Source organism: Scatophagus argus, chromosome 8 (genome assembly GCF_020382885.2).
Source record: "Scatophagus argus isolate fScaArg1 chromosome 8, fScaArg1.pri, whole genome shotgun sequence".
Taxonomy (NCBI): domain Eukaryota; kingdom Metazoa; phylum Chordata; class Actinopteri; family Scatophagidae; genus Scatophagus; species Scatophagus argus.
Window position 1 is genome coordinate 22,522,857 of NC_058500.1, and position 23,076 is coordinate 22,545,932.

The 23,076-nt window shown below is 40.1% G+C and overlaps 1 protein-coding gene and 1 non-coding gene across 2 annotated transcripts in view; both read right to left on the minus strand.

The window, feature by feature from the left end:
- lamb2l (laminin, beta 2-like) overlaps window positions 1-18,033 on the minus strand; it is a 48,902-nt gene extending 30,869 nt beyond the window's left edge. Inside the window, exons 1-2 of the mRNA XM_046395652.1 lie at window positions 17,984-18,033; window positions 4,216-4,286 (exon numbers count right to left, since the gene is read on the minus strand). Of these exons, the coding sequence (XP_046251608.1) occupies window positions 4,216-4,264 (49 nt within the window). The 5' untranslated portion in view covers window positions 4,265-4,286; window positions 17,984-18,033. The remainder of the gene's footprint in view (window positions 1-4,215; window positions 4,287-17,983) is intronic.
- Window positions 18,034-22,259: 4,226 nt separating this feature from the next.
- Window positions 22,260-22,422, minus strand: LOC124064066. The gene has a single exon (XR_006844224.1). It is a non-coding gene; the product is annotated as a U1 spliceosomal RNA (small nuclear RNA).
- Window positions 22,423-23,076: the final 654 nt, after the last annotated feature.

Below are 23,076 nucleotides of genomic sequence, written 5' to 3' on the forward strand. Positions count from 1 at the left end.
GAGGTGCTTTTCTATCATCAGCTGTCCTGTAAAATGAATGTACCTGGCGGAAATCTTTTAAACAAACAACAGCAATATGTCTCATGAACACACAAACAGTTCCTATGTTTTTTATTCAACACGAGGGCCAAAAGGAAAGCAAAGCAGAGCTGTAAGAGTGTGGCTTGAAGTAAAGCCAGTTGTGCAGATGTTGTTTGACAACAGCTGGTTTTCCACTGTGTGATTAGAGTAAAGCACGTGGCAATGTAACATACACACAGATGCACACAAATCAGAAAAAAGGGAAAAAAGGGAAGAGACGCAGGTAAAAACACCTTGGGCCATCTCATTCCTGCATATAACACTATGACAGGAATGCAGGGACAGAGAGGAATTGTTACTCATTATAGAAAACATTCCAGGTGTCAGTGTGTGGACACAAATGATGCAAATACACACTTGAGTTCAGCACGAATACACGGCCTATGGGATACAGAATGGATAAAATCCATCCATCCATTTTCTATACCGCTTATCTGTCAGGGTCACGGGGGAGCTGGAGCCTATCCCAGCTGACTACGGCTCAGAGGCGGGGTTCACCCTGGACTGGTCGCCAGTCAATCGCAGGGTCAACACACAAAGACAGACAACCACACACTCTCACACTCACACCTAGGGGCAATTTAGAGTAGCCAGTTAACCTAATGTGCATGTTTTTGGTATTGTGGGAGGAAGCCGGAGTACCCGGAGAAAACCCACGCAGGCACGGGGAGAACATGCAAACTCCACATAGAAGGGCCCAGACCGGGATTCGAACCTGGAACCCTCTTGCTATGAGGCGACAGTCCTAACCACTGCATCACCGTGCTGGCCAGAATGGATAAAATGGTTTAAAAAATGTCCTTCCCTTAAATTTATGACAAATTAGTAACAACAACAACATTGCTGCAACACCGTTGCAAGACAAATCAGGAATGTAAACAAAGCATGCCAAGGTCTTTTACACTCAGAAATCAGTGCTGATGACAAGTGACAAGCTCTGAGATCAAGAATTTGTTTTGTTTCATTTCCATCTTTGGTGATAAGTGGTGTTTCTGCAGTGCACTTCGCACAGATCACACATCAGGAACTGAATGTCATTTTGGACTGTGAGGTCTTTTTCTTCGTTTCTGTTGATGAAATTCAATGTCTTTCATTATTTCCTTTTCCTGTTCAAGGTGGTAATCATTCAACACTATTCTAACCAACTAGATAATCTAACATTAAATACATTACACCCCGTGATAGATTTTATACACCACATACTGGCTGAACCACTATTTCACAATGTTATGTGAATAATTAGGAGTGGACTTAAGTAATTATTTAATACCAGCTGTTTCTTCTTTTCTGTACTCATAGTCTCATATTCAGTGAAACTACCACTAACAAACCTCAACACTTCCTGATGTTTTTTTCACAACAAACACTTCAATATAAAAGTAAGACTCCAGGACTTCTGGGGGAAGTGTTTAGTTTCAAACATAGCAGCTTAATGTGGTTTGGGAAGTAAAAGACAAAGTAGAATCCCTAATGGGACTTTTCCTGTGCGTATCAACTGGTGGTGATGATAACTGATAACCAGTTCAGTATCTGTACAGTTGGTATCGTCAGTTACCTCTTGGCAATCTTTGGTAACTAAAGCAAAATATAAGATAACCAATGAGGCTGCTACTTGTTGTTTTGTCACCACAGGCATTCATTCATTCTTTCATTGATCTATTCATTCTTTTAGTCATTCATTAATATGTATTGCAAGACTAAAGCCAAGTTCACCATTACTGAGGTTGGCAGTTTCCACCCTCTCACACACATGAATACAGTCTTCTTCCAGTTAATAATTAACACAGAGCTAACAAAGATATGTGTATGAGAATGGAGAATTGACAATATGCTTAATCAGACTCATAAATGTGTGTGGGGAGCTAAAGACAAGAATTCCACTTTAAACTTCAATTTAAAATCATTGTTAAGTCTCCTGAGAAACCCAGGCACAGAAACACACTGTTTAAACAAAGCACATATAACAGTGTGTGTGTGTGTGTGTGTGTGTGTGCGTGTGTGTGGCCCTTCTTAAAATGCGCCTGAGTCACCAATTAACCCTGCAAGGTCCCGTTCTGCCTCAGATCCAGCACTTCTGTCAGTAGCCCATCATTTACTACACATTCCATAAATACCCCAGGTTCTAACAGAGTTTCCAGAGCTGACCTAATAAACTTGGGTTTGTATGATGACAGGAGCTTAAACATCATGAGCCGGATGAACAGGCTCTGCTGCAAGAAAGCTGTTTCACAGTGCAACAAATGTCCACACTGCAATGCAAGTGTGGATACATAATGCTTTAGTGGACAGTTAGGGGGACCACTTTTACTGATGGTAGTGGGACCAGATGTAGCCCAACAATAGCCCAGACATGTCAAATAATTCCGCTGATCTAAACAAACTGTAGAAATTTTTCAACTAATTGTGGATTACAAGGGAAGGATTACTCTCTGCTGGCTTTTATCGTTACTGACATGGACTCAATTAAATAACCAGTCACAGCAGCAATGTTTGAACATTTTCAACAGTAAGAACTAAAGTGTACCTAGTGGTGCAAAAGCTGTGTCAACTACTCTGTATTTACATATTGTTATACATCAATTAATGATATCATGTATTTTTATTATTAATGTACAATGTAGAATATGGATGGCTTTGTTCTGAAAGATAAAGACATAAAGAACAAAAGGCTAAAGTTGTTTGGACTACAGTCACCAAACAGTTCAGTGCACCATGAACCCCAATGTTGAAAAGATGTTGTTCAGTTACATTACACAACATCAAGCAAAATCTGAAACCAAATGTAAATATTTCAACTTGAAAATTTGCAGTTCCCTTAAGTAGCCCTTCCTGTGCAAATACAGGGGCAGGCAGGAGAGGGTTTGTGAGAAAATAATAACCAGTTCCTCAGTTGTATTTATCAGGTGTCACACAGAGGGAGCCTGTGGAGTCTGATGTCTGTACAGTCGGTCAGGGACTCATCCATTGGCTATTTGTGGCCAAAAACATACAGGCTATGGCCTCTGCAGCAGTCAAAGCCAGCTCAAAATGTATTTCACTTTGTATCTAAAGCCAGCTTGCTTCCTTTACTGAAATGATAGAGAGCACTAACTTTCAAAAAGAAAGACACTGCATGGTAATCTGTTACCACTCTGCACCATTCACACCCAGTGTGGGAGCCAGGTGATGTTTACTTGATATTGGAGTGTTAGAGTATATCACTGTAAGCCTTGTGGTTTGTTGTTGTGTTTTTCTAACAAATGAGGGATTGTGTTTAAAGCATCCCCATTACCGAAACGTTTAACAGGAAATGTACTCTGAATGTACTTAGGATCCATCCTACTATCCCCATCATTTTGACAGCACTGAAAGGATCAACTCAAAGGAGAGTTACTTCCTGTTCCCTGAAGTAAACACAATCCAGAACGTGTGATTAGTGTGTGTAAAATAATGATGGATTAGACCTAATGACAATGTACAAGGAGAGTATCAGTCTGTGAGCACTTCCACTGGCTGAGAGTCTACTAAGACAAAAACAACAACAACATAGGATATACTTGATGATCAAAACGCCTACTCACACAAGCCTCAGTAGTAATTACCACATTTAACATGCTATCCTGCTTTTGCTGCAAGACTGAAAAGACCAGCTACAGTGGAGTAGTCCTTCTTCTTAAGGAAGGTTCCCAGTGGCAGCCATGATCGGAGCTGGCCTCAACTCTCTGGCCTAGATGCAGAGCGCCATTTGACTGATTATTCAGAGTTAGAGTAAAGTGGAGTTGACACTGCATGTCTTTGGATCCCGCCAAGTGTGGAGCACAGACTTACAGACGGACAGACAGTGGTTCAGCTTTTGAATTCACGTGACATTCACATTTGAGTCCATTTGAAACTGATAAAACAGAAAAGAAACACACACCAAAGGCTGTTGTAAGGTGCTGAGCTCAACTTGGAAAACAAATATTGCACACTCTGGCTCCACATGCATTCTCATTTTATGTGATGCCCTCAGGTCGTCTTCAAGATTGATCTTGAATGGGAATGCATATGGAGCCACATGGAGTGTTTTCTATTCCAGCAGGAACTGAACCAAAGCCTAAATGTGATGTGAAAGCAAAGAAAGCAAGAGAAAAGTGATCTTTGATTTCTACTCACCCAGCATGAGGAGGCTCATATATACAGCCATGATGGGCATTGGATGCATGGACACCAGGCTGTCTCTCTGGCTGTAATAAACAGACACAAATAGTTTGAGAATGTATCCAAAAGAAATCAATAAATCATCTAGAAAAGCTTAATGTATTAAAACATCCTGGTTTAGCAGCGAGAAGTAAAATGATCCAATATCATCACAGTGGGTAGTCACCACTTCACACCAGAGGGTTTGTCTGGACAGTTCATTCTAAAAATTACAGCCAATTTCTTTTTAAAGGTCTTGACAATGGTTTGTTTTTTACAGTAAATATTATTAATATGATTATGCCTCCAAAGTGTTTTCTCTGAGGTCGGAGGGTCTTGAATGTGTTGTGAGAGTTGAGGAGAAAAAAGACCTCTTGTATACTCAGCCTGCACAAACATAGTGTATGTATGCACTGTGTATGTTTGTGTTTGTGTGAGGGTATGCAAATACGTTGACAAGCGAGAACACACAATGTTCATGTCATGCACTTACCCAACCTGACCTCTGAAACAAGAAAAGTGGTTACAGGAAGGCGAGAGGAAAGACAAAACAAAAAGACAGGTGGGAATTTGGGACCTTTGGCAGCCTAAATAAGCCATTTAAGCCTTTGTTGTCTGACAAATGACAAATCAAACATCTTCAAATTTAAAGAATTTCTCACATAGCTTAACTTTCCAAGCTAATCCAGGTTTTTCACACTCAGCTTAGCACCAAGAGCTCCACGTGGCCCCATGCTCACACCGTCAAAGGCAGAAGCACAGAGGAGGGGCCACGCAACTTCTCAACACACACACTTCAACAGATTTACAAGTGTATTAAGTTGGTGACTGTATCCATAACAATGCACTATTTGATTTCTGTTTGAATAAAGTTAGATCCCAACTTCCTGTTTGGTTTGTCCATTCTAGGCTACTGCAGAAAAATGTATGTGCAACATTGTGAACACAAGAACCTGCTCCCTCTGTAGATCCAAAAGGCTCATTCTCAGTCAGCTACAACACAATCAATGAAACAACTAATGAAAACATAATTCAGAATATTATATTCTATTTTGGCCAATAGATTATCTTAAATCCTATGCCCTGGATGCTGAAAGTAATTAGCTTGTATTCACACCAGACATGAAGAAAATTTTAATGCGGCAGGAGTGCAAAGTTTGGGCAAAGCTGATTCACACGAGCTGAAAATATTCAACTGAAGAAAGACATACTGATTTGTCCTATTTGACAGTAACAATGAAATCTTTTAGGACCAGCACTAAATTCTGCCTTTAATGATTCTGAATTATTTTTATTACTGAAGAGTTGAGAGTTCCTTTACAGGTTAAAATATGTCCTTGCTGGTACTGTTAAATAAATCATTTAAAAAAATTGGATTACCTAAAAAAAATTGCTGAAGTTGAAAATATATATTTTTCTCAACTAAATATTGAAGCAACTGGCTCAAGATTTAAAGAAAAAGACAAAGGAGGAAAGCTGCAGAGGTTTCTCTGGGGTCAGGTGATGGAGAGAGAAGTCATGACAAGGTAGAACTATGGGAGGTTTAACGTATTTTAAGGAATATTCCTAATAAAAATTCAAAACATAATTTTGGAAATCCTCGATGAAACAACAGATATTTACATACAAAGACTACAACAATCACTCAACAACTATATTTGACTATACTTAGGATAAAGTACAAAGTTAGATACCCTTATTTTGTAATTATGTTATTATCTCATAATTACAAGAAAAAACGTCATAAACAGGAGATAATATCTCATGATTATGAGATCAGGATGTCTTCTGAAAAAAATTATGGGAACAGTGGATGGAACAGTGCCATATGAATGGAACAGTGCCACATCCTGGCTATAGCTTCAGCTGTGCTCCTTAAGGATTTAAAATGGGTATCAAGCAGCTTGGATGCATTTCAAATGCATGAATTTATATCCATGAAGCATCCTGTACTGATTTAACTGCTCCTGCTCCTCGGGCAGGTCAGACTGTCCACCTGCACAGTACCAATAACTTGAGATGCTTGTGTAGGCATGTAGTCCTGACACGCTAATATCAATACCATCCACATTTTACAGGTTACATAAATATTCCCATGTCCCATAATGATAAGGAAAGTAGGTTAAATGTTATGGCACCATCATTACCCACTTGCTTAGCCTGTAGCCCAGATTACCGACAACTGTTATCTAGGCTACCTCAACTCTTCTCTTAATTACAAAATCATGATCTCATAATTACGAGATAATGGTGTCTATTTTTTTTCTTTTGTAAATGCGATCTGCCTCTCTAGTATTTTTTTAAACACAGCACTAACATTTGTTAGAATAAGTTATGATCATCTGATGGGCAGGAAGTGCTGAAATATAGAGCATGCAGACTGTGTTTGAATCCATTTTGGTTTTTGAGTTAGAGGATCCATCTTTCCATCAGTCAGCTACTCACAATAGAGTAGCTGAGATAAGGGAAGGTGGTAAACCCACCCCTTTTTATTTACTATTAAAGAGCTGGAGCACATTTGCCCCTGACTGCATAGTATCCAATCTGTGTCTGAGTGGAGACATCTGCAAAAAAATGTAAAACCCCTTTTCCGCTGATTTAACACAAGAACATTAAAACAGAAACAAACTTTCTAAGTTAATCAAAGTCATTTAACAAGAGCTAAAAAAAAAGGAAAGGCATCGATATGAGCGATTCTGATCATCAAAAATTATAGTTATCATAGAGACACTGAGGAAAAACCACCTGCTGCACTGTTAAACCACTACCCTATTGTTATAGTTTAACAGCTAGATAGTTAAATGAGTTTACAGATTAGCCACAGGCAAATTACGAGAGGTGGTAACATCACAAGTTCACAATTCAATCTTCACAAGTCTAAACTACCAAGAAGCTTCAGCTGCTGTTAAATAACTAAAACATTCAAAACAAAGCAGTAAAAGTGAAAGACTCATGATCGATCCAGCATTAGCAATAACTGATTCTGGCTCCATACTCACACGGCCACAGGTCACCTCACTCTCCTCTGCACTGCGTGGTCAGAAGTGCTCACTCTGTCTCTGTAGGCCAATTTTGTCTGACAGTGTGTGTGCGTGTGTGTGTGTGTATGTGTGTGTGTGTGTGTAGATTCCCGTATCTGAGTGTGCACGTGCGTTGGCCCTGGACCCCACTGTGTATATTTACGCGTGCATGCACATGTGTGGTTTGTATGTGCGCCAGAATGTGTAAAACAAACTTGAAAGCACAACTGACGGCTGCAATGTAAAAACAGAGGGAATGCCGCCGACCAATGGGAGCGCAGAATGTGTGCAGGACCCCCCCCCCATCCCTCTCCACCCTCCGGCTCCCTTAGTGCCGCCCTCCCTCGCTCCCTCCAACTCGTCACTGGGGCACTGGGGTGAATGGACAGCTATTCTTATTCTAATTCCTCTGTCACTCTGTGGGCCACTGGCTGAAAGAGGGGAATGGTCTCCAGGCTTTTGGAATGCACCACCCCTTTCTTCTGGACACTGGTAGAGAGTGAAGGGTGAGAGAGGCAGAGAGGAGGCCAGAGAGAGTGAGAGAGAGAGAGAGAGAGAGAGAGAGAGAGAGAGAGAGGTATAGGGGGGGGGGGGGGGGTTAAAAGAAGAACAGGAATAAAAGAGGAGGATGGAAGAAGTAAAAATGAATCCAGAAAGAATGAGAGAGAAGTGACACTGACAGTGATGAAGAGACATTTTGGCTCTCTGGGGTAAACTAGGCCACGAAGCTTCAGGCAACCACACAACTGATATGAGCTAGAGGTACTAGCATGAGGAGCTGACCAACAGATGAAACCAGCACCTATAATTAATTAATCCTGTCTGATTAGCATGCAAACCAAAGCACAAAAGCAATAATTTGAAAATTCACAAGGGATTGTTGGCTTTATTGTATGTTTTGTATGTGCTGCAATGCCACTACACTGAGCTGCATTGAGCAACTTGACATATAGGATCTGTATTTTATACAGGTTTATGGACAGCTGAAAAATATTTTGGTCCAGTTTCAGTTTACCACTGTCATAATGACAAAAATGTTGGAACTTGCCAGGCAACCTTGAGCTCAGCATGTGAATTTGCTGCAGTTTGATACTTGTCACTCCCAGTTAGACTAAAAAAACGTGGAATGTGACAAATCAATTGGGTTGAGGCATTGGACTGGGGCCATGGAGGTCAAATCTATTCATAAATTCAAAAAGGTTGAAGCAAGCGATGCTGTGGGTACAAAAGAGAAACAGAAAGGAGTTGGAAAGTGCATGCTTTTGCCTGTGCATGTAAGATATATGCAAGTGTGTGTTATGTGCATCCATGTGTGTGATTCAGGCTAGACAAATAAAAAAAAAAAACTGCCGGAGAGAACAAAGCAGCTTTCACATTCACATGCAACCTTTGACCTCTGCTAAAGCAGGAGAAAGAGGGAGAGGGAGAGGCACAATTTCTAGGCTTGATGGCTCGATGCACATATTGCAGAAATCAGTGATATTGAGGCTTTCTCAAACCTTCATTGGCTTCTAGTATTTACAAGTTATTTGAATCACAGCACTCATTCACCGAATTTTGTACTTGCTAATTTAATTCTGACTTTTTAAAAATGCTTAAATTGAATACTCTTTCAGGCAATCCAGCCTGCACCTACAGTATATTCACATATAGGATAACATTCTGTTATCCTCCACTTTACAAGCATGTAAGTATCCAGGTATTTAAGTAAAAAAAACTAATGCCAAAGCCAAGCCAAATATATCAGATGAATGCAGCTGATTAGTCTCAACCTTGAGTAAAGCCTTTGACAAAAACCCAGATATGGAATCATGACAAGATAAGAGGAAACGTGCAGAAAGTTCAGTTCCACCACTATAACTCCTGTGCACCGTTCAGACAAAGCCAAGAAATCTGGAGACATTAGTCCAAACAATCCCAGGCTCCCATCCTTGAACTCAATAACACGATAAGACTGACTCTGTGTGTGTGTCTGAGTTTATGTACACATCAGATGAAGGGCTGAGCTACCGAACACACTGACAATATCCTGCAGCTTGAGAAACCGTTGTTAAAGAATTGTAATACAAGGCCGGGCTGGAAATGGGATCAGATCATTCACATGAGCTCATGGAAGAAGTCTGCTCTCCTTGTACAGGCAGGTAAATCTATATTTAGAGCTGCTGCTACCTGCGCTGCTGTGACTCCTCTAGATCTGAGGTTCTGTCTGATGTATATTCCTAAAGGCCTGTCACATGAACTCAACCCCTTCATCGACATCCACCCATCATTTTCCAAATGTTTTGGACTGATTTCAAAATGAATGTGATTTAACACTATTAAAGATATAAAAGTGGATATTGTACTCTTTCATACCACTGAACAATGTGTAGGTGGGTGTAGGCAAGTTTGCATTCATGCCACCACCTTAGAATGCCATCTCAACCATTCATCCATTTCTTTGAGCTTTCCATATTAACTGTTCATTCCACAGCTATTTCTTTTATCTAATACCTTTAGCTAACTGAGTGGGATGACTGACATGGACTTCACTGCTTGCTTACTGTGTAATTAGTTAAGCAACTCTAAAATCACCCACATAGGCCCTGAGATTACAATTAACCCTTGTTGGGAGTCACAGAGAAAAGACAAGACAATGTATAAAAAAGAAATAAAGAAACCGAGTCAAAAAAAAAAGAAGAAGATTTCAGACGAAAAGAGAGGAGAAAAGAGGCAACGCACCACTTCAGTTTGCTTCTAACAGAAACTACAATAAATGCACAAGTCTCGCTTGTTCCATGCAGCACTGCTAGAGGCTATGCTTGTTAGTTACTACATAGCAACTGCCACAAATATACATGCCGTGTGCAGCTAGCAGCAGGGGAAGTGCACTCAAGTATCAAGGCTAGGCACATGGTTAAAACCTAACCTTTGTTCTTATGACACAAAACTCACCGTAACCATACTGTTGTCATATCTACAGTGGAACAAACAGCCCAAAGAGAAACATCCTTGAGGAGATCTTACTGATCTTAAAGTCCCCCTCTGAATACTGTTTGAATAATCTGAGCACAGCGACAAATTACACACAATGAAGAGATGTGTTATTTGTTGTTTGACAGGAATAATATAAATCAAAGCTGCAAGTTTCAGTTTTGATTTTATTCTCACACTTCTGCAGACACCCACACCTTTCAGTGAATACTTTTCTGTATCTATCTGTACTCTGTTTCAATTAGTGATTTACTGTATTGTAGAAAATGACTTTCAGCAACTATAAGAAACAGGATAAGGACTTGCTGCATTCAGCTGTGAGTCAGTGTAGGTGGACACAGTAATCATAACAATAGCGTGGTAGGCAACACTTTTTTTTTCCATCAAGGTCAGATAAGGTCAAGATAATTTTGCTTTCACTACACAAAAAGCAACAGGTGATGCTGCTGTTTTAAATGCTATTCTGTTGAAGCTACTTTGTATGGAGCCAGCCATTGCCAAATTCTTTTCTTTGCTCACTGTGCTTTGATAGAAAGTGCAAAAGGCAAAACTGCACGATCCATTTCCAGAAAAACAAGCACTTTAGCAGTGTTCCAATGTACTAAAGGCATTGACACACATTGACATTTCTTGCATAAAATGCAAATATTCTTCTCTTTTATTCTCTTTGTCTATTTCAAAATCAAGAAGATACTGTAAGTCACACCGGAAAACTTATTGGTGTCTATTTGATCAGAATGACTCAGTTGTGATACTCCAGATGAATGAGTGAATATTTGCCGTGCATAGCAAAAAATGAGTCAAGCAGTCGTAAATTACTCGAACACACCTTGAAGCCACAGTGAATATGTCTCCCTAAATTAGACTGAATGAAAACTGCACAGGCTTTCTGTAATTATATAGATCAAAGCACCGTCAAACAGGGTAGTTTAGTACTTGACAACGTAGCCATAGAGCATGCATGAAATTATGAAATTCATAGTGTTCTTTGCTTTACGCTTATTTGGAAAGGGCTATGAAAACAACCCTTAACATTAAGGTTCTAATGATTCATAATGGGGCTCTAATCGATAGTAGTAGTAAGAAAATAGTACTGGTCCATTTTAAAAGTTCGCTCATGAGCTGAAATCTATAAGGAAAACACAACAATTCAACCATCTGCTTAATTTGATGACTACAGACCACCCAAACACAGCAAGTTCAATCAAAGGGATTTAATTTAACCACAGTGCCAAACGACGAAACAGCTTCCTAATCCATTACATACTGTGGAGCCAAAGGAAATCTCTTAATGCTGTCTGGAGATTTGATTCATTCCTTCATCTTACAGTCAAAGAAAGATTACCATCAAAGATAATTCTCCTTTTCAGGCTTGCAGAGAAAGGGTTAAATCTCCCAGTGTGAGATGCTCTGCAGATTTTCACTGCTATTGACCAAGACCTCAAATAAAGCACACCTAATACCATCTACTGCTGGGCATACCTTTGTTCCACACCACCTATGTACACATAGACACACACACACACACACACACACACACACACACACACATACACACAACATAATGTGTATATGTGTTTTTCTATTGATACACAAGCAGTACTGTTTGGGTTTTTGTGTTGTTAAGGCCTCTTATTTAACCCAGCAACACTCTGAAGTCAGACATGCTGTTTAGGGTGTTAAGTGATTAAAGACAGAAATCAATTCTTTAACTAAACTCAGAGGGACACACCCCAGACTCTGACAGTAGCCAGTGAGAAGCCTTTAAGGTAGTTCAATTCAGTGCAGACGCACACCAACCAACATAATCACCACAATCATGTTTGGACTAGAAATCCAGAGAATCAGCCGATGAGAGGTGGAGGTTGAACAGGGCAACTCTGAGTATGCAGCTCAGCATTAAGTCTTGTGGAGAAGGTCAGTGAAGTGCAGATTAGCCAAGCAGAGCTTCAGTCAATGCCACACTCCTGGAAATCATTTCAGGCCATGTCATTATAGCCTTTATCTGATTGTATTTTGGTATTCAGAGTCCGAGTAACTTCTTGGAAACCAGTAAAATTGCTGTTAACAGCTGAGTGCATAACAGATCGTCAACAGGCTGCAAATGAGGCCCCTTTACACAACTGACAATATAACGATAGTTATAACCCTTTTGTTTTTTTTTGTTGGGGGGGTTATTAGATAATTTAAGCATATGCGAGTTTATACAAGGTGCTTTTTGCCTGCACCAGTAAAGAGCACACAAGAGTTCTCATTCTGACAATTTATGGATTCATGGTTAGCATGTAGGAAATTCCTGCACAGGTAAAGCTTCACTGATGAGAAAGTAAGGGCTCTATTTAAATTACAGAGCAATGACAGGTGCCAAGCTGTAGATCTTGGGATCAAGGTGTGTGTGGGCACCTGCTATTAAGTAACTGAGTAAGAACTAAGTAACAGGTTGAAGCGAAGGCGAATTGGATCAGAGGGCACGGTAATTAATAAATACTCTCTCGGCCAATCATGTCATGCCACATAACAGCAACTCCTCCAGAAATTCATATTGCCATGTGGATGATGCAGAGTGACACAGAGCACCACAAATCTGGCAAGCAGAGGCAGATAATGCGGTTCTTTACTACAATAACACATTAACCATCAGTGTTGGCCTCCAACTGCAACTTCAGGGAGTGAAAAATCAAACATGAAGCACAAAAAACTTCAGTTTGTTAAATGGCAACTTGTGGCTCCAAACGCGATCAATCATTGTAGACGCCCATATTAAAATGCTCAAGTAGAAATCAACAGTCTTTACTGCATGGTACAAAAAACAGTTATGGTCTCTAGAAGAAGAAGAAGAAGAAGCTTTATTGACAGTATATATATTTTTACATACACACACTGAATTCGTGTTCTGCATTTAACCCATCCTTAGTTGAACACACACATGCAACACTCGGCAAATTACATGCAGTGAAACACACACAGGAGCAGTGGGCAGCATCAAGCGCCCGGGGAGCATATTGGGGGTTTAAGTGCCTTGCTCAAGGGCACATCAGCTGTCTAATGAAGGGGGGGAGCATTTTTCGCATTAATCACTCCACCGCCACGGCTGTCTATGGCTCATTTCCCCAGGAAAGAACATGCTGGATGAATTACTTGGCCTGGGAACAGTTCAGCCCAGTCACCAAATGCTGTATGAATAACACGCCAACATCGTCAGTCATTTCAGTCAAAGTTGACCAATTTCACCTTAAGTTGTAAATTAATCTGCATGACATGTTTAACTTAAGTCAAGTGCGTAATGTAATTGATGTCACATAATTAATGTAATTTAACCCCAACCATGTCAAAGCAGACTTCATCCTTTCCTGTATATCCAAAACTCATGAAATAAAGACCAAATTATGCGACATCCGAGAGGACCAACCAAGGTCAATTATGATTTTTGATCCATGGGGATTTGAAACTTATAAAACCTTTCCTTGAGCCCAGGAAAACGATTAAACGGACATCTGACATCATCACAATTATGTAAAGTCTAGAAGAATCACGCATGATCCAGGCTGATGTTGTCCTGCTTTAATCTCAGTCAGTGTTGTCTATTAACACTGATTTAAACACAATGACTAGTTACTAAAAATTCAGTGTCACTACATGATCCAAACAGCTGGCAGGCAATCGGCTCTTTGCAAAGTTTCCTGTTTATATAAAAGTTAGGCGGAATATTTGAGCAACTTTTTCAGTAACAAATATCAGGAAATTGTGTTTCCTGGTATTGATGAGACAATCTGTGATGCGATTCATTTGCCATCAGCCATTTCCAGTGTAAATTACCCCTCTGTGTGCGCAATAAACCTCTAAAGACAGAGAACTGCGCTACATGCTGAAGGTAAGTGGTAATGACTGAAGCTAATCAATCTGGCTGGTATTGAAAAAAAATTAATAATCAGACATGAAAACAGGCAATTCTTCCCAGTTTCCAGCAAAAGAATATGTCACTCGTGCTTTCTTGGACTTATGTGTTTGAGTTTAGATGCTAGCAATCTTCTACCCCAAAAGGACATACAGAAATAAGGTAGATTGCATTTTTATAAATTACCATTCAAAATCAATCACACAAACACAAAGGTCTTTTTTGAGTGACCAAGTTAGGCTATTAAAAGCAAACAGATATGATTTAACAAAGAAATGGTGGAGCCACTTTCGTCTGCCATCATCCTTCTTCCCACATATGATTTATGCAGGTTGCTGCTGGGCCTCAAATGCCGTTGTAGGGCTACCAGCTGATAACGCATTAGACTGCTGAAAGTACATCTGTGCGACAGGCTGACAGGGTCAGAATGTCAGCATTAGTTGATACTAACAATAGTAACAAACTGCCCTGTGCCCATTGATTTTATGTCTTTTTTAACAGATTTCCTTCACCTTATTCAATCACTTATAGTCACTAATAATACACTAAAATTGTTATATGTTGAATCGAAATGCACCATTATGACAATTCACCCAGAGACATAACGTTAAGAGCAAAACAGACAGGAAAAAACAGGAAAAAGAGGCGTAGCAGTAATCAGTGCCTCTTGTCAGCGTGCCGCTAACAAGGGGCTGATTTATATCGGGGACATGATTATGAGCGTCTTAGACTGCAGGGGCCCTGACAGAGGCTCAGATATCAAAGACACACTGATAAAGCGCAAGGTGGCCATCAGCAGCAAGAAGTCTTTGGACAGGCCTCCATGCCGCACAGATTATTCAAACACAGAGACGCACATACTACATTTGCACTAAAACACATGTCTGCACTCAGCCCACAGTTAAATTACAATTACCGGTACATCAATTCTTCTTCTTAAACTAAAGTGGCGCATCACAGAACTGCAAACGAAACATTGGTACTTCTATGAAGTCAGCAACTGAGCAGTCACACCTGATATATAAAGGACCAGAACAGTGACACATGCTTATAGCTTACATCACTGAAAGCCATTTCCTCCTTCATGCATGTGGTGCTGTTATTCTGAAATGCATTCTTCCTACCATCCAGGGGCCCACTGGCTTCTGTTCTTTTCAATACAATATAAAAACCAATTCACAGGGACTTCAAACTTGCTAAACACTGAATCAAAATGAATCACGTTTGTGTGATGTACCTCGCGCATAATCTCCAGAATAAAATGTGTACACTGTATGTCTGTGCACATTTCATATATTGCATCACACTTCTGCAATACGTGTCATATCTCGTTCAGATTATATGCATATGAGCTGGCTTTCTTATCTGCAGTTGGAAGGGTCAGCAGTGGAGAGAAACCTGGTATGAGACAGTTGCCAAGCAAGAGACTGCTGTTTGAGACTGCTTCAACTAACCATGAAACTTGGGCATTTCAGCCATCTTTATGATAATAAAACCAGGCAAACCATGATCTTTGTTGTGATTTTTTTTGTTTGTTTGTTTTTTTTTGCTCCTAAACATGTTAGGAGCCTCTACAACATAAAATTAAAAACTAAAAACTAAAGAAACATGAAGTTTCAACAAATTCAATGATAAGTTTCAACATGTTCCCTGGTTTGCTGAAACCAACAGTGCAAATGTTTATTTCGGCTACTGAACTGGCACTTCACAGAGAAGAGTCTCTCCTCTCAGAAACTGTAGACAGAACATGAAGTCTTTTGTACTTCCCAATCCAATCCGGAACCACACAAAGACTGTGAGAGAAACATATTTACCTGACTTTTATACTATGGTATAAAATTTAATGGTGTGTGTGTGTGTGGATACATATTCCTGCAGTTGTGGGGACAATAATCTTTTTAAACAGTCACATTGTTAGGACCTACCTTACTGATGGGGACAAAATGCAAGTCCCCATGTCATAAATCATTAGTGAAGACTTGCTTTAAGGTTAGGCTGAGGTTAGGTCAGAAAGCATTGATGTTTACAGTGGGCCTATCACATGAACATTTTATTCTAAAAATGTTTGACCAGTTTGGCAAAATATTACAAAGCTAAACTAGTATTTCATACTTTTAGGAAATGGCTGGCACTAAATGAAGCTGTATGCAGATAGTATTTATGTGTCTTAAATTTGTGAAACCACTTGTATGGTCCTTTAAGAAGACATATTTACAGTATATGTCATAACAATATATCATCAAAACCAATTTATTGGTCAATTTATAGTCAACTGAAAAGCAGCCATGAAGCAGTGTCCCTCTATCCCACATGGCCATTTCTAACAGTTAGGGACTGAGCGACTCGTGGATCCTCTTAACCTTTCAGGTTAGAGTTGATCTCAGCAATAGGGCGAGAGGCCAGGTCCTTGAGCTGATTAAAGCTAGACTAAGCCTACAAGGGCCATGGGAACACGTACTTCTAAACACACACATCTAACCACATTGACAAGCTGGTGAAAAGAGTGAAATTGCAAAATGTCATTCTTGAATTGCAAGGGAAACAGTAAACATTTACTCACTGAATAGTCAGTGGAAAACAATAAAGCTGTTTGTTGTTCTAGCAATGGTCCCACCAATAAAGCACCAGTTAGGAGGACATGCTTTTCAAGGTTACACTTTTGGTACATAGTGTAAGCTCGGGGGAACAACTGATGAAGAAACGGCATGCCACTGTGTCAATGTTCTTCGCTTGCAGTAAAAACGTTTCGTATCATTCAGAACCTTTAAGATGGAGAATCTGAGCTGTGAACTCCATTAATCTGTGCTGCTGGTTAATCTGGTAGGAATGTGTGCAACAGTGTCAGAAATCTGCCTTCCAGCCATAGGTGACCCACCGGTATCAGAAAACAGGCACACACACTCACACACATTTGTGTCTGCTATGTTTTCTCCACAAAGGAGAATCAAAAATTCTCATAATTTCATCTACTCCTTCTCCATCATTGAAAAATCTATGTGTATGCAAATGCAAACATTTTTCATTTCACAAACTTCTGGTCTCATATTTCATTGTAAAGTCCATTCACAAAGCGCGCACTGTGTCACCAGTGGCTTCCTCACCCGACGCAGCGTCACATAATCATGCTCAGTACATAATGAGGCTGATATAAGGTCTTCAGGTGTCTGCATATTCATTTTATTCTGCAAAGTGTAGTTAAAAGTAAGGATAATGCGTGTTTGGGTGGTAGGCTTGAATAAAAACACAGATAATCCTCGTGACTCATCCCTTGGCGCTCAGTGGAAGTTAAATGTTCTAACGGACAACACAATGCTGGGCTGCAGCTTGCTAGAATCAACCTCCTGATGTTCGGCTAGCCAAAGCTCCAGGACAGTTATAACTACAGCTATACTGAAGTCCGACTGTTACTGCTTTATCCGATGATACAACTCTCTTATCACTACTTGAGACTATCTTTAATTTGACAAAAGCGTTGCAAAGTAATGCCACTGAGTTCAACACTTTGTTTTAATTTAGCTTACAGTTAAAAAAAAAAAAAGGGCCGTTAGATAATCATGACAGCAAGCTAACAGCCCAGAAGATAAATTAGCCTAGCATGAAACACCGCATAGTGCACTTAAGTCCCTTCAACGTCATTCCCCAAAGTCCCAAATTAAGAATATTACGACCACTATGAATTAGCTACAGTAAGGTTCAGTCGCTTCACAACACTGTAGCAGACCCTCGCTCCTCCTGCATGAATATTAAGGTAACATACTGTAACGTGACGACAGTGATTTGGAGTTATTGTGTTCCACTGAGGTGCAGCCTTCATTGAAAAGTTATCAAAGACGAAAGGACAACATGGGGCGCTCACCTGCTCGGTAGTTTTCTGCGACTCCTTTCGCTCTGTCTGTCTCTCTCTCTCACACACACACTCTCACTCTCTCTCTCTCTCTCTCCCTACACACACACACACACACACACACACCTTCCCGCAGCGGCTGTACCGCCTCAGTGAGCTCACTGTCCGGTTTACAGCGGAACAGTAGAGAGCTGAGCCCGGCAGGAGGAGGAGGTGGAGCCCCAGGTGTGACCGGCAGCTAACTTTCCAAGGAACGAAGGATCAGGTAGGACACCCACCCAATCCAATCAGATCAAGCTCTTCTGCGTAAAGATTACTCACAATTTCCTCAATGCCACAAAGTGGTGAATTCACTTTCCCTCAGAACGTTTCGAATGGAGGTTTACTTCCTCTCGACTGTCACATGAAAGCAAGCAACCAAACTGAGCCAAGTTTATGGAAGTTTACTGGCTCAAATAAGTTTAAATTTGATAGAGAAAACCTCATTCAATTTACGTGCACATTTCAACATTCTGTATTGACTTTCACAGAATTTCCCACCACTTTTCATCTGGCAGCGAGACCGTGGGTTTGGTTCATTATGCCTGAACAGACTTGTGTTCGTGTATTTTGATTTGTAGTAGGAAAAACACAGGTGTTACTAAGAACCTTAATAACGGATCCGATGTGTCCAAGTGTAAGCAATGACAGTGTGACAGTGAGCCAGCATGTGTTATACCAGGACACTGAAACTGAAGCAGCTAACTGCGATTCAACCATTAACCAGTGTCTTCTGCCAAGGTGACCCCTTATAATTCTCTCTTAATTGCCCCCAGTGCATTCTGGGTCCCTCACACCATGTCAGCACTGACCACCCCTTAGACCTCCACTGTGATCATACATGTCCTTTCTTTCCATAAATCTACACAGTTCTTAGATCTCCAAAAACAATGCAATTTAAGCTTCAAACTATTACATTACTGGTCAAATTTGAATAGGTTTGGCCCTTTACTAGTGCCATACATGAGGAAGGTTTTACACCATCTATCAGAGTGCCTTGTAAGAAATTGTCAAGGTGTCAGAGAAAACGAACAGCTGAAGGCTCAGGTCAGTGCAGAGCTTCTACACATATGTACAACATAATATCATGGAACAGGTGTTAGGTTTTATGGATCTTTATATCTGTTTATCAGTTCATCTGGTTTCCTTTTCGCTATTTATTAAATTTTGTGCACTTTTGTAAAGTTATGTTACTGACTCACCTCCATACACTTATATTTGGAGTGTCATTCATTCTGTCCAAAAAAGGACAAAACAATCAATAAACAATGTTAAAGAAAAAAACTGACTGTTGCATCATGGGCTCTGTGTCTGACTTCTCCATTTTGTTTTTGCTTATGTCTGTCTGAGGTCAGTGATTTTGTGTAATCCACATCTCAGATGAATTTCTCCAAATGTTCACATCAGGGTTTTTATTTTTCCTATAATGAGCCCACGTGATTGTGGTTTCTGAAGTGCAAGTGTTGCATTTCTTGACACTTTGTGTTCTTTCCCATATGAATATGGCAGTACAGAGTATAGCAGCCTTGTCCTGCTTCATGTGGGGAAGATAGTGGGATAGCTCAACACTGACAGGATTTGTACCACGGGAATTATCAAGAGATGCTGACATTCTCCGTCACCAAGCTCATTATGTGGTGCCAGCTAAGTCAACTGATACATACCCCCAACCAGCAGCCGCCTAATGCAAGGACAGTCTCCTTCACAAAGGGCTGATATATTTGTGTGTTAAGCTCTGATGTGATCTTTGGGCCCAATGTACAAAGCTGTTACTGAAATGGAGGATCCAGTTCAGTTCTATTCAATTCAAAGATTCTTATTGTCAATTAACCACATGTGCAGGACATACAGGAGAATCAAAATACATATAATACAAATATAGGTGTATATAATGGCAGTAGTGCAAATAAGGTCAGTGGGTGTGCTGAGTCTTCATGTGCAATTCTAATTCTGTACAGAGTTTTTTTTTGTTTTGTTGTTGTTGTGTTTTTTTTTTTTGTTTTACATTCGAAGCAAGCCTCTGCAAGTACTCCAGCAAATACTTTGGCAATAGAGAACATGTTGTTTTTGAGAAGTTAAAAGGAACAGATATGGACTGAAGCAGGTTACATAAAAACATGTTGTGAACCTTGGAAATGATTCTATCAGTCTTTTTTTCAGTTCAGTTCAATTTTTTGTGGACTTTGGACTTTGCAAGTACTTTCTGGAATTGCATGGATCAAATAATCCTATGCAGCCAATGTCAAAAATGATGGAAACTTCTAATCTTCAAACTATTTAGTACAGCCCGAGATGTTTCACAGAGATCACAGTGTTTGAAGATGGTGACAGACACCTGAAACAGTAACATGTTTACACTGGTACTGGGTTGTGATGAGGGGACAAAGAGACAGAGGACAGAGGAGTAGCTGTAAAGCACACTTTCAGGAGTCAGTGCAGGTTGTGCAAGGTGAAGCCTTGAAGGAATGGCTGGAATCCATAATTATCAACAGTTCTGTGCAGCCCTATTTTCCTGTTGTACAAACATGAAAGTAAACAGCATGTTCAAAAACTACACTGCACATACACTGCGAGTTATAAACAAACACAGGACTATTATATATATATATATAAAGATAAGTGGTGTATATGCAAGCACCAAAGACAGTGATTACCAATAAACAAAGGGAAGCAATGGTTCAGCAACAGACCTAAACAAAGAGATGTACAGGAATTGATGGGTAAACTAAAAAACTGACTGAAGAAATGAAGAACCTGTGACAGAACAGCAGAGGAAGACAATGATGGACATGAAAGACACTGAAAGAGAGAGGGAAGTGAGAATGATGGATGGAAGGTATCATCTCTCTGTCTCTCCAGCCACATTTCCACTTCTCCCCTCACTGCAGTTCTCTGCCTGTCCACCAGATGTCCTCAAACTGTTTCCACCACTTCCAGTCACCTGACTCTCATTCGCCTGTGTCCACTTTCCCTCATCAGCCCCCATATGTTACTCCATTTTCCACAGTCAGTGTCAGTCTTTGTTGCTTTATGTCTAAAACCTGAATCCCATATTTTGTAACCTGTATTTGGATCTGTACCCACCTGTCTGCAACTTTTTCTTTGCTCCATTTCTGCTAGTTTGTGATACTAGTGCTTCTTCTCAATGGACCTGCCACTGAGTGTATGTACCCTCACCTCTCCAATAAAACCCTGAACTGCTGCAGTCTGTCATGGTTGTCTGCATTTGCATCCACTCTCTGTTGTCTGACACTCAGCCCAGTGACAGAGGCAGAGGCAGAGGCTGTAATTTGTTCAGAGCCATACTCTTTGGTCAGTAAAACATCTGGAGAAGGTGGTGTTTTACCTGAACACTACACACACACTCGGAAAGCGAAAATGAACAGTTGAGAACCACGGTTACCCTCTTCTTTTCATTCTGCACGTGCTTTTGTGTAATTTGCTATGTGTGTAGCATGTGTTAGACATGTGTGTGGTTTTAGTGCATGGCTTGTCTGCGCAAGGGTGAGTAAGGATTGTTTAACACGAGCTCCCTCGAAGCTACTGTTTAAATTTTGATTTGTACAGTGCAGCCCATTTTATATGACAGTAAACCTTTTTTGAACACAGTCTACCAACAGCTATTTCTGCGGTGATAAATGGCCTTCACTAAGAAGAGCATTATTCTGAATATGACAGTGAGACTGATAATATCTGAATTAGTGTGCTTGTGTTTAGGCACACCTTTATCTTGTTTACGCCCACAATATAGGTTGTCCTTAATAAAGGATATTCTATAAGTAAGAAAAAAATAAACTTAACAATAAGCCTTCTCGGCCTGAAATAAGGTTTCACCCTGTGAGTCAACAGTTGTAGCTGGCAAATATCAGCAGTAGAAATATCCAAAAATTTGAGAAAGCAAATTATGAATTTGTAATTAAACATTCATAATCTACTATTGTAGTTTTGAAATATTACTTGTTAAAGAGGTCAGCCACAGCCTTTTAACTGTAATATAACACGTTACTTCATCCATTTCATTTTGTCTGCTTATGATGTAGATTATACTTAGTTACACATTTATGTTATGCCTAATTTATTCTTATTATATGGCTACTTAAAGAATGGACCTTATTTACTGAGGGTGACATGCAATTTCATGGCATGTTCTGATGGAGGATTCTACACTAAATTCATTGAAAGAACATAAAGAATAATAAAAACTTCAGTCTACAGTGATATATATTTAGCAATTATGAGAAGAAGCTTGGTGGGGCTCAAGCATCTATTTCCCCACCGCAACCACTTTGTGAGTCAAGATTCCCACATTTGGGGGATTTGCAGGACATCAGCACAACCAGAGTGCAATGGCTGAGCCCCACCCTGGGTGAACTACCTTCTTAATCATGGTATCTCTCCTACCAGGTAAGTATGGTAAGTAAATAAAGATGTCTCACAGCCACCTTTTCCCTTCTGCAGGATGCTTGCATCCACATCAGATCAGCCATCATGCAGAAACCATTTACAGTAAACAATCCCATGGCATCATGGTATCTAAAGTAACTGGAGAAGCTCACATAAACTTAGATTAAATAACCTTATTTAATAATGTGTTTCAAATCCTTAGCTATCCGTGACTGGTTGGAGTCTGTGACTCATCATCAGACATCAGTTGTTTCTGACAAAAAAAAGATGAACATGAAGAACAAAAGAAAAAAGATGCAATGATTTTGATCTTTTTATTAAACTGTCCATCATGATTCTGACACTGTTATATGAGTACATTGCTGAATTGGTGGAGTACTCCTGTAACTTGTACAACAGGCATTGAGACAGAGATGGATTCTCTTAACAGCATGCTGTGAGAGAATGGAGAGATGAAGAGTCCAAAACAGAGGAAGCTATAGTGCCTTATTAAATGATGGACCATAATCAAGAGTGTTTGGGTGATAGCAGTGTGATTGAGTGTAGCTGACAACTGCTTCCTCCGCAACCGATTTCAGGCGGTGCTAGAAAAGTCCAATCCACTTTGAACACCCATGGAAATCAGTGATGCAATGCTCACAGCAATCTAGTGTTACTAAGCT